The sequence below is a fragment of the Rattus norvegicus genome, chromosome 6, assembly GCF_021556685.1.
Source record: "Rattus norvegicus strain SHRSP/BbbUtx chromosome 6, alternate assembly SHRSP_T2T, whole genome shotgun sequence".
Taxonomy (NCBI): Eukaryota; Metazoa; Chordata; class Mammalia; order Rodentia; family Muridae; genus Rattus; species Rattus norvegicus.
The window spans coordinates 138,345,844-138,358,645 of record NC_141539.1 but is presented as its reverse complement, the minus strand read 5'-3'; the positions used below and the strand labels follow the sequence as shown (position 1 = coordinate 138,358,645).

Here is a 12,802-nt window from a genome sequence, read left to right as displayed (position 1 = left end):
CCACCCAGTCACCAAAATAACACTGTTCTAAGGCACACTTCTGAGACTTACAGAGCTACTAGAGAGTTGGGGGTAGCAGTAAGACCCTAACCCTGGCCCTCAAGATACGTTCACACCCACATCACATACATGAGTTCGCATACACTAACACACACAGCACATCTTGGACATGGCCCATTCAGGAACAGATCTGTCATGATCGCTTGAGTTAAGGAACCACTCAAGGGAATGACTAAAGGAGGATCCCACTGGAGTCCTGGCCCACAGGAGGAGGTGGAATAAAGGCTAGGTAGGGCAAGACAAGGGCACTAAAGCCACTGTGCTGCTGGGGCCACTATGGACACTGGTGGCCAGAAATGGAATGATCAGCCTGTAGACAGGAGGGGGGAGGGAGGATGATTCCTGAAAACCAGAAGAGTCACCGTGGAGTCTGAACCAGGAAGGAGAGAGAGCTCCCAGTGTAACCCTAAGGTTTAAGTAGTTGCAACTGCCTCCTCTCCTTCCAGAGGACCACCCACTGCCACCCAGCATAGAACTCTGAGGACTCAGAACCAGCAGCCCAGCATAAGCTGAGTGTCAAAGAAGAATCAGGCCCAAGCAGGCTGGACACAGAGTTTCTTGGTCCTCAGGCTATGAGGGAGATGGAGTCCTTCCCACTATTCGGGGCACACCACAGACAGCAGCACCTGATCCAGTTGGAGCAAAGGCTCCTCACCCCTGTGTTTTCCCTCAGAACCACAGGTCTTTCCAGGAAACTCTGTATTTACCCCTCAGATTCCCACCCAGGTCTGTTAGGCTAAAGGCCAAGCCTGTCACCTCAGACTATCTGAAAGAGATAAAACCAGGCAAGACCCCCAATTCCCTCAGATCTCACACCCCGTGTTCCCAAAGTCCCTAACTAACTTTCCTGGGCCAGCCCGGGGCCTACCTGGTTCTTCCACTGTCAGTTAGCTCTCTGATGTCTTCCAAATACAATTAAACACCCTTCTGTGGAAGTCAGACTTGGCAAAGCCTAAGTCCCCCAGTCCTTTGCACCGGGACCATCGACCCTGAGCGGCCAGGGTCCAAGGGATGGGGCGCTGATACCCTTCCCCAAATCTCCGTGTGCCTCTCTCAAGATCCAACACTCACAAGCTAAGTTAGTGGCTCCTATAGCTTATGTGTATGTCTTCACGGAACTCCTGGGAACCGTGGGCCTACAGAGACGTCAGAGTGTAGAGGGAAACCCTGAACTCAAAAGATGAACTTGCTCTACAAAGTGTTAGTTAAAACGGATGTTGCTAGTACCCCAGGGAAGCTGCTGGGCCCACACAGCATCTTTACCCTCTCCCCTTCCCTCAGTGCAGACGTAGACCACAGGCCTGGAAGAGACGTTAGCTGTTTCTATGGTGTTCCATGAGACCCAGTTACTCCCCAGATGTGCTCTGTCCTTGCCAGAGTAGCAAGTAGAGGACCCCAAGCCGAAGGGCGGCCACTTGTGAGTGATTACCAGGGAAGCCCACTGTCTCTAGCATGCCAGCTCCAAAGCTGAGACAGGAACCAGGGGGCCTCTATCAGAGGCCCTGCGTGTCATATCGTGCCCACAGGCTGTTCCTCTTTGTGTATCGTTAATAACTTACAACGTGACTGCCACACTGCCCCGAAGGACTGCCAAGGGAACAGAAAAGGCAATGGCTTGAGTCCAGTCCCTTTTCAGGGCAGTAGCACTCCAAAGGGGCAGGCATCGTGACTGCAGGAACATGCAAGGTTCTAACGTGAGAGCTGTGCAGAACACCAGACAACGAAAAGTGCCCTGACCAGAGCGTGCAGGTGTGTCTCCTAGAAAGAGGCCTCACCTGAGTCGCCACTGTCCCTTAGTCAACTTCCCAAGAACAGAATAAAAAAGGGAACTTCCAAGGCTGCTAAGGCCGGGGGTTCCCACCCCACTTTTAGCTGAGGGCACTGAGGCAGAGCGGCCCCTAGGTACTACCATCTGGGCACGAATGCAATAATGGTTACTAAAGGTTCACAACATCTGGGAGCCTGCACAGGGACAGGAGATGGCTGCAGATGAGAAGAGCCTGGCTAGCCACAGCCACTTACCAGCGGACCTCAGGTATCATAGCCTGTGGGACCCTGAGCCAAAGGGTTTGCCCAAGGAGAATGGGCAAACAGGTTACAGGGTCCTGGATGGGGAAGGGGGCACCTGGGCTGCCTTCTAACAAGGACAGAGTCTCTTGGTCATTGCCTGTCCTTCAGCTGTCACTCCTCTGCATTAAGGCACACAGTTATTAGACACTACTACCGCTATCCACAAAGACAGGGGACTGTGGATCTCAACCAGACATGGCTGAACCAAGAGAAACTGAAGATGTCGTGAGAAGCTCAGAAAACGCCAGGAGAAGCTGAATAGGAATCTGCCTGCAAACCATCAGGGCAAGGAGGCAATAACAAGTGACAGAGCCAACGAGTGACAGCAAGGAATTGCCCTGTGATGAACTAACAACAAAGCTGGGCTGACCTGGGCTAAGCTAGGAGTGGGATCTGTGCTGCACTGGGCTGGAATGAGCCGGGATGAGCCAAGCAAAGTGGGTTGGACTGAGTTGAATTGGCCTGGACTAGTTTGTGTTGGGCTGGGCTGGCCTGAAATAGGTAGGCTAAACCAGCTTAAACTAGGGTAGGCTGGGCTTAACTGAATCAGACTAGGCTAGACTAAGCAGAACTGGGCTGGGTTGAACTGGGCTACACTAGCCTGGTCTGATCTAGGATAGGCTGGGCTAAGCTGAGCTGGACTGGCTGGACTGGGCTGAGCTAAGTTGCACTGGACAGAGCTGGGCTGGAGTGGACTGGACTGGGTTGGATTGGGCTGGACTGGGCTGGGCTAGGCTGAGCTAAATTGCACTGGACAGAGCTGGGCTAGAGTGGACTGGACTGGGCTGGACTGGACTGGGCTGGGCTGGGCTGGGCTGGGCTGGGCTGGGCTGGGCTGGGCTGGGCTGGGCTGGGCTGGGCTCAGCAGGCCTAAGTAGGCCTAGCTGGGTTTAGCTAGGTTTGGCTAGGTAAGGCTGAGCTAGATTGGACTGGACTGAACCAGGTGGGGTATATTCAGCTGACATTGTTTGGTCTGGTCTGGACTGAACTGGACTGAGCCGGGCTAGCCTAAGCTAGATGGGGGGTATACTCAGCTGAGATGGGCTGGTCTGGCTAGATTGAACTGGACTGGACTAGGCTGAGCCAGGCTGACCTGAGATGTCCTGATCTGGGCTGAACTGGGCAGGGCTGGTCTCAGCTGGACTACACTGAGTTAACCTGGGCTGAACCAGACTGGGCTAAACTAGGTTGTACTGGCTGGATTAGACTTGGCTAAACTGGGTTTGGCTAAACTGAGTCAGGATGGTCTAGGTTGATTTTTAGTTGGGCTAAACTAAGCTGAACTACACTGAACTAGGCAAGACTGGGCTGGAAAGGTCTGAGTTAAATTAGGAGGGACTTGGCTGGGCTGGGCTGGGCTGGGCCAGGCTGGGCTGAGCTGGGCCAGGCTGGGCTGAGCTGGGCTGAGCTGGGCTGAGCTGGATTGAGCCGGGCTGAACTGGACTGAGCTGGGATGAGCTGGACTGAGCTGGACTGGGTTGAGCTGAACAAAACTAAACTGGAATGGGCTAAATTGGCCTAAAATTGGCTAGGCTAAGCTAAGTAAGGCTGCCCTGAGCTGAGAAGGACTGGATTGGCCTGGACTGAGCTTGGATGAGCATCATTGGACTATGCTAAGCTAACTTGGGTGAAGTGGGCTAAGCAGGACTAATCTGGCCTGATCTGAGCTAGACCAAGCTAGGCCAAGCTCAGCTAAGTTTAGCTTAGCTGAATTAGGCTGGGCTGGACTGTATTGAGCTACACTAAATTTAACAGGCTGAGCTGAGCTGAGCTGAGCTGAGCTGAGCTGAGCTGAGCTAAGCTGAGCTGGTTTTGTCTAAGGTGGATTGACCTGGGCTGGACTGAACTCAATTGGACTACACTGAACTTATCTGGACCTCACTGAGCTGTGCTGCACTGGGCCAACCCTGGATCACTCTAGATCTAGCTTAGCTGGACTGGGCTGAGCTAGATTGGGTGGACTGATCTAGGCTGAACTAGACTATTCTTGCCTGAGGAAGGCTGGGCTATGCTGAGTTGAACTAAACTGAACTCAGCTAAGGAAGGCTAAACTAGACTGAGCTGAGCTACGTTGGGTTGGGCTAAACTGGGCTGAGCTATCTCGGGTAGACTAGGCTGAGCTAGACTAAATTGGGCTGAGCTGGAGTTGGTTGGACTGGACTGGGTTGGGCTAAGCTGAGCTGATTTGGTGTAATCTGGGATCAGGTGGCTTGAGCTGGACTGGACTGTCTGAGCTAAACTGGGTTGAGTGGAGCTGAGTGGGTCTGAGTGAGGCTAGGCTGGAATGAGCTAGGCTAAACTGGGCTGAACTGGTTTAGGTTGAATTTAGCTGAGATGAGCTGGGCTAGACTTCTATAAGATGGCTGAACTCTGCTAGGGTGAACTGAGCTGTGCTGAGCTGAACTTGGATTAACTATAATTAGTTGAGCTGGGCTGAACTAGGCTGAGTTTAGTTGGAATAAGAGTCAACTGGGCCCAACTGAGCTAGGCTAAGCTAGGCTGAACTGGGATGAGCTAGAATTACTGTTCTAGTCTGATCTGGACTAAGGTAGACTGGGCTGGGGTTGAGCTCTGTTGGGCTAAGCAAAGTTGAGCTATGAGATGAACTAGGCTGAATTGGGTACTTCTAGATCATTCCAGGCTGTTCTGGGTTGACCTGAACTGGGTGGGATTGAGCTAAGTGGGGTAGGCTATGCTGAGCTCTGCCAGGCTGCATGAGTTTATTGATCTGAACTGGGACAGGCTGGAATGGACCGGCCTGAGCTACACCAACTGGGCTAAGCTGGGATAGGTCAGGCTAGGAGGAGTCAAGCTGGACTAGGCCAAACTATTATAGGTCTTTTGGTCTAGTTGAACTTTCTGGTGCTTAACTGAACTGTGTTTAAGATCGATTGCTCAAACCAGAGGGAGGAGAAGCCCTTGGCCCTGCCAAGGCTGGACCCCACACACACACCAGTGTAGGGGAATGTCAGGACAGAGAGGTGGAAAGGGGTGGGTGGTTGGGTGGGGGAAAAGTGATAACATTTGAAATGTAAGTTTAAAAAAAATCCAAAAAATAAATTAATTTAAAAAAAATAGATTGCTCGAAATTTTTTATGGATGTTTTTAACTGTTCTCCAAGAAGATTGTCCTGATATAGTAGCCAGACTATATCAGGGTAGGTAGAGACAATCAGGTTTATCAGAAATATCCTATGCTTTCTGGGGGCCTGGCACAGAGCTGAACTGGGCCCCAGGCTCAGGAGAATGTCACGGGCATGCGGGCACTCCAGAATAATTTAGGCAGCCATCAAGGTGGCTTCTGAAGTGGTTGTATTCTCTAACTGTGTGCTGTCTAGGATCTGCAGAGGTCACTAGGAGGCAGAACACTTTGCAGGTTAGCCTGTGGTAAAGCCAAGAGCCCCATGAATCTGAAAGGCTGAGACCAATAGCCCTAGGAAACAAGGGTCTCACAGTTCTGTCATTAATGTGTCCCAAAACAGATTTAATGTGTCTCGCCAAGGAACTGGTGCTCCTGGGAAAGCTCTGAATCCCCAGGTCCCAAAAGTGGGGACGGAAGATACAAAAGTAATTCACTGGATCTCTGGGTTCCCAAGCCCTTTGGGGTACCTGTGTCTTGGATTTAAAGTATAGCCTGGTCCCTCTGGCAATATCATACAGCCTACCTTAAAGCTACTCCATTCACCCTGAGAACCTAATGGCTTCCAGTCTGCCACCCAGTTCTCCTGCTTCATTTATGGGCATATCAGAGATAATACCACTGTCACCCTGCTTAAAGGACAGACAGGAAATAACTAACACACACATCCCCAAAAGTTCTCAGTCAAGAAAGAGAGCAAAGTTGCCTCTTCCTCCAAAGCTCATACCCAGCCCTCCTGGAAGCCCCTGTGCTAAGCCAGCTAGGGGCAGTGAGCAAAGCTTGGCAGAGCATCAATAATCAGGGGCCTCCCTGGGTTTGTGCTTGGGTTTAGAGAATGAAGACAAGACCCAGAAGGAGACTGTCTCCTAGACTGGAAGAGAATCCCCAGAACCCTGCTCCTGTCACAGCTGCCCTAATCAGTCCCCTATGCTGCAGGCATGCAGTGATCTAAACAAATCTAACCTAGGTCCTTCCTGTCCCACAGTTTCTGTCAAGGCCCCTTCACTCTATCCCTTGAAGCCCTGTAGCAGCGAAAACACGGCTTCGGTGACATTGGGCTGCCTGGTAAAGGACTACTTCCCTGATCCGGTGACTGTGACCTGGTATTCAGACTCCCTGAACACGAGCACCATGAACTTCCCGTCTGTCGGTTCTGATCTTAAGACCACAACCAGCCAAATGACCAGCTGGGGCAAGTCAGCCAAGAACTTCACTTGCCACGTGACACATGCCCCATCCACATTCGTCAGTGACTTGACTATCCGGGGTAAGCAGGGTTGAGCTGGTTACAGTTACCACAAGAGGGAACATGGTCAGAGCAGAAAGGACCGCTCATATATACCTATAACAGGGGGCCAGGGGACCCAACATACTCAGGGGCCTGGTTTGAGGCTTGAGGGGACATAAGGTTAGGGAGATACTCACAGCTCACTGCCTCTGCCCTAGCTCGACCTGTCAACATCACCAAGCCCACTGTAGATCTACTCCATTCATCCTGCGACCCCAACACATTCCACTCCACCATCCAGCTGTACTGCTTTGTTTACGGCCACATCCAAAATGATGTCTCTATCCACTGGCTAATGGACGATCGGAAGATATATGAAACACATGCACAAAATGTCCTAATCAAGGAGGAAGGCAAACTAGCCTCTACCTACAGTAGACTCAACATCACCCAGCAGCAATGGATGTCTGAAAGCACCTTCACCTGCAAGGTCACCTCCCAAGGCGAGAACTATTGGGCCCACACTCGGAGATGCTCAGGTAGGCCCACACTCGCCTGATGCTGAGACCTCAGAGTTCTGAAGGGAAGGCAGGCTCTTACGCAGCCCTTCCTCTCTTACAGATGATGAGCCCCGGGGTGTGATTACCTACCTGATCCCACCCAGTCCCCTCGACCTGTATGAAAATGGGACTCCCAAACTTACCTGTCTGGTTTTGGACCTGGAAAGTGAGGAGAATATCACCGTGACGTGGGTCCGAGAGCGTAAGAAGTCTATAGGTTCGGCATCCCAGAGGAGTACCAAGCACCATAATGCCACAACCAGTATCACCTCCATCTTGCCAGTGGATGCCAAGGACTGGATCGAAGGTGAAGGCTACCAGTGCAGAGTGGACCACCCTCACTTTCCCAAGCCCATTGTGCGTTCCATCACCAAGGCCCCAGGTGAGCACAGGAGATGGAGAGTGGGCCGGCCCTTCTCTGTGTTCAGATGGCACGGTTAACTGGTTAACTCGTGTCTGCCCACAGGCAAGCGCTCAGCCCCAGAGATATATGTGTTCCTGCCACCGGAGGAGGAGGAGAAGGACAAACGAACACTCACCTGCTTGATCCAGAATTTCTTCCCCGAGGATATCTCTGTGCAGTGGCTGCAGGATAGCAAGCTGATCCCCAAAAGCCAACATAGTACCACGACACCTCTGAAATACAATGGCTCCAACCAACGCTTCTTCATCTTTAGCCGCCTGGAGGTCACCAAGGCACTCTGGACACAGACAAAACAGTTCACCTGCCGAGTGATCCATGAGGCACTTCGGGAACCCAGGAAGCTGGAGAGAACAATATCCAAGAGCCTTGGTAACACTTCCCTCCGTCCCTCCCAGGCCTCCATGTAGCTGTGATGGGGAAGGTGAATGGCAGACATCTGCCCACTGTTGTAACACTGGGAAGCCACCCCAATAAACACTCAGTGCCTGATTAGAGCCCTGGGTGCCCTTCTTCGGGGAAGGTGGGTTGTGGGAAGAAGTATCTTGGCCTGAAAGAAGGGAAACCCCAAGAGAGGGACAGGAGTGAAGCATGGCTCACCCATCTGTCTATGTGTTGGGTATTTGACAAATAGGACATCACAGGGCTTCAGCATAGATAACCCTGGTCCTTCCTGCCCTTCACTGTATCATGCACCTGAAAGGGATCCAAAGAGCCAGAGAGGTGGTCTCTAGAGATGTAGGTAAAATGAACCAACCTGAGAGGCCTCGGCACCCACCCCTCAGTCTTGCAAGCTCCTGCTCCCAGGTATTCCTGGATGCTGGAACTCCTTAAGGTAGAGAAACAGCCAAAGTCAACATCTGGAAAGGCAGAAGTCAGCATGGCCCTGCTCCTTCCCTCTGTACTCAGCAGCCATTGAGGCTGAGCCTACGGCCCTGACCTCCTGTGTGCCATGTGATCATACCAGACCCGGATCAGAACCTGGTGCTCCTCATCTTTCAACCCAAAGTCATCCCAAGGCCCAGAATGGGAAGCCAGCTTCACACAGTTGGGTTCTCCCATCTATGCCATGTTCTCACACACACACACACACACACACACACACACACAGAGCCACAAACACTCAGGCCACCAAGTCTTAAAGAGACTCCACCAACAGCACACACTTGCAGCCACCTGACACAACAACACACCTCACCCATGTTCACATGTGGCCTGCGCTAGGCTTCAGTCTGTTTCCAGTCCTTTACCTTTTACACTTGAGTCCAAAATAAAAACAGAAGACTTACGCCCTGAGGGAGAGACCAGTGTCTTCTTCCTGTGGCCTCAGCTCCCAGAACACTCTTCCCTACCTTCTACAACACTAAGACAGTAAGATACACCCACACGAACATAAATACATACAGACACACACACACACACACACACACACACACACACACACACACACACACCCCAAGTAGGCTTCATCATGCTCTTTGGTTTAGCAATAGCCCAAAGCAAGCTATGCATCCATCTCAGGCCCAGAGGGATGAGGAGACCAGAATCAAGACATACCCACGCCCATCCCACGCCCAACCACCAACCACCAGCACATACGGTTCACACACCTGAGACCAGTGGCTCCCATCACACACACACACACACACACACACACACACACACACACACACACACACAAGCCCGTACACATCCACCATATCCAGAGACAAGTGTCTGAGTCTGAGATACCTCTGAGGATCACCAATGGCAGAGTCGGCCAGCACCTCAGCCTCCAGGCCAATCCTTATACTTTGGCCCACTGCAGGCCATGAGAGATGGAGGAGGTGGAGGCCTGAGCTGTGGAAAACCAGAGACAGGAAGATGGTCTGTATGGAGAGAGTAGTAAACCAGATTATAGGGAGACTGAGGCAGGAATAGAGCTCCTACAAGGCCAGTAGTCTACCTTAGAGTCCTATAAGTCTGGGCTGGGAGTCCATGTGTCCTGACTTGCTCCTCAGATATCACAACCAAGATTCCTGGAGCCAGAGTGTGCATGCAGGCCCTAGAAATGGAGCTTAGAGCCCTTCCTGGAGGGCCCTGGGCACTCTGAACAAAAGGCAATTCTGTAGGCTGTATAGAGGCATCCTGTCAGATACACACACACATGCACACACATACACACACAGAGACACAGACACACACACATGCCCACACACATGCATACACACATGCACACACATACACACACAGAGACACAGACACACACACATGCCCACACACATGCATGCACACACACACACACATACACACACACACACACACACACACACACACACACACACACACACACACCGCAGGTAGCCTTCATCATGCTCTCTAGCGATAGCCCTGTTGAGGGTGGGAGATACTGGGTCATGGTGGGCACCGGAGTAGAAAGAGGGAATGAGCAGTCAGGGTCAGGGGAAAAGGACATCTGCCTCCAGGGCTGAACAGAGACTTGGAGCAGTCCCAGAGCAAGTGGGATGGGGAGCTCTGCCACTCCAGTTTCACCAGGACTGCCTGAGACCAGTGAGGGATCCACCCTGCCACACTGTCACTTGGAGTCTGGGGACGCTAACTGGCTGGTCCCCCCATCCCAGAGCTAGACATCCAGGACCTATGTACCGAAGAGGTGGAGGGCGAGGAGCTGGAAGAGCTGTGGACCAGCACTTATATCTTCATCAGCCTGTTCCTGCTCAGTGTGAGCTATGGGGCCACTGTCACTGTTCTCAAGGTGGGATCCTGCACCTCGGTGGGTGGGTCAGGGAGGTCTAGGCCAAGCTGCAGCGCCATCCTCACATACACCTTTCCCCCAGGTGAAGTGGGTCTTCTCCACACTGATGCACGATACACCCCAGACCTTCCAAGACTATGCCAACATCCTCCAGACCAGGGCATAGATGCGATGCCAGCACCCGTGCAGGCCTGCAGCCATGTGTGTCTGAGCCTCCTGAGGTGCCTGTTTGCCTTGGATGGTAGGTGGGAGCAGAGACCCCTAAAGGCACCAGAGTTGGTGAGATGTCAACATGTAGAAGGTGCGGCTTGGGGCAGCAATGTGGGCTGTCCCGCATGGATACTTTGAGACAGGACTTTGAAGAGCCTCAATTTGACCTATCAAATGCTGGTCACCCAGGTCTTTCAGCATCAGGGTCACTCCATATTGACTGAATAACCACAAAAGCACAAGAACCCAGAGCCTAGAGTCCCCACTAGGCCCCACCTAGAGCACAGAGTCAAAGCTGGGACACTCAGAATCAACCCAAAGTCCAGACCCTTGCTCCTCAGAAGGAATCCTGCCCCACTGCTTCCAGACAGACCTCTGGCCTAGGCAGATCGTCCTACTGCCAGATAAGGAGCCTCCCACAGGGCAGCAGCAGACTCAAGCTCTGAGGCCCCATCAACCCCAGCCCCAGCCTGGCAGTCCTACTTTGTCTCTGGTCTCTTTAGTAAAGTTCTTTTCCATAACTCCTGAGAGTGCTTTGAGAAGGTATTTAAGGCTACCATTATGGTGATGACAGGTCCCAAGAACATGGACAAGGACCAGATGGTAAGAGCCTGGGGATTAAACATCCACCTCTATGCCATCCTCCTCAAACCACAGAGTTCTGCCCCAGTCTCCATCCGGTCCATCATTCCTGCTGACCAGACTCACCTCCCAGGGGAATTGAGGTGGAATTAGGGCTGGGCCCCCGGGAACCTGGCTGCAGGTCACTCTTCAAGACCACAATCTGCCCACCCAGTAAGTGCAGACTGACAGGCCAGTCCCCTGACCCAAGCTGGGACACTAGAGGGACTAGGTAACAGCACGCAAGTGTACAAGAACCATCCAAAATGGGTTGTGCCATCCTCAAGACATGATCTCACATGACAAAAGACAGGCTTCTCTCATATATAATGATTGCTCAGGGACTAAGAAGAAAGACCTCTTCATGGGACGGAAAAACCAGCAGTCACTGTTTTTTTTCCTGAAGAAAATGCTTCAATGGTGAGAACACTTCTAGAAAGAAGGATGTTAGGGTGAGTGTGGCCCTGCTGGGCCCTGGGTAAAGAAAGGCATGAGAACTACTTAGACCATTTTGAGGGTCAATTGGCCAAACACTCTTGTCATCACAAGTGACAGTCTCACAAGGAGGTCCACACTGGGGTGTCAAGCTCAGTACCAGGGGACTTTGGGGGAACTAAGATAGGGATAAACCAGCCGGGATCAGGCCATAGTCCACAGGCATCTGAGCCCTCTGCTGCTGAGTCCGGCTTCTACGGGCCTTGGAGTAGGGCCCAGATGGCAAAGACACAGAAAGCTACCCCTCCTGGGTGCAGAAGACCCAGGACTGGGAGAATGACTGTTCTGATGAGAAAAGAGGCTCTGCTTAGGATGTGTCCCAAGCCATTAGTGTGGCCAGCTCATTAATGTGCATTCATGCTGCAAACCATTGCTCACAATCAAATGTATACCACGCACACAGTCACGTAGTTTGCGCAGACCCACTCATGTGGCACATGCCTGTGGGCACATGGGACCACACATACACATGATGCTTTAAAACACAGATCTGCACGGTCTTGTACTTAGACACACATTGTCTCAGGAAGCCCAGGTGTGGACTACCCTGTCCTCCTGCCACATTCTCCTAAGCCATATCCCCTGCCAAGCTGAGGCCTAGGTGCCTCTTCCTCAACCAGCTCCTAGACCAACATCCCTGAGGCATAGCTCAGTGTCTTCTTCTAATCACTATCCCTCCAAGCCACGAGACCCCATAGACACTGGACACGGGCAGCAAGGGTTCAGCTCAAAGAACACGGTGTGGCAGGAACTCCTACCAAATCCCAACTAGAAGGAAGGAAAGTCCCACAGAGAGCTAGACTCACTCTAGACAACCCAGACAGTGACCCTGGCTTCTACATACCATGAATGAATGACCTTCTGAGACTAAGAGGTCGCTTTCTTCTCTATTCCTACATTATCAGTCCACCATGGAGGGCTACATGGAAAACCCCAAAAGACATAATCACATTTTGGAACCCATAAATGTAGCCTCTTGGGAATAGTTCTTCATCAATGTGACCAAGGTAACTATCTCAAGACGAGGTCATCAAGGACTAGCTAGTGGACTTTAACCTGGTGACAAGAGTCATAAGAGACAGAAGCAGGACCTAGGGGGTAAACAGGGCCTGCATTCTCCAAAATCAAAGTGTCAAAACAGAAATATGGCAGCAAAACAGAAGTACCGTGCCCAACACTGGTCAAGACCAATGGGGGAGGCTCATGAGAGGTTGCCTAACAAGAGCAGGCACAAGCGCTTAGAT

General features: G+C 51.9%; 1 gene segment (V, D, J or C); it reads left to right on the top strand.

Annotated features, from left to right (window-relative positions):
* The first annotated feature begins 1,955 nt into the window (after positions 1 to 1,955).
* LOC134479158 (immunoglobulin heavy constant epsilon-like) lies at positions 1,956 to 10,961 on the top strand. The segment is given in 7 exon segments: positions 1,956 to 2,095; positions 6,254 to 6,535; positions 6,715 to 7,035; positions 7,118 to 7,438; positions 7,523 to 7,849; positions 10,099 to 10,232; positions 10,315 to 10,961. Coding segments are annotated over 7 exon segments (1,515 nt in total).
* Positions 10,962 to 12,802: the final 1,841 nt, after the last annotated feature.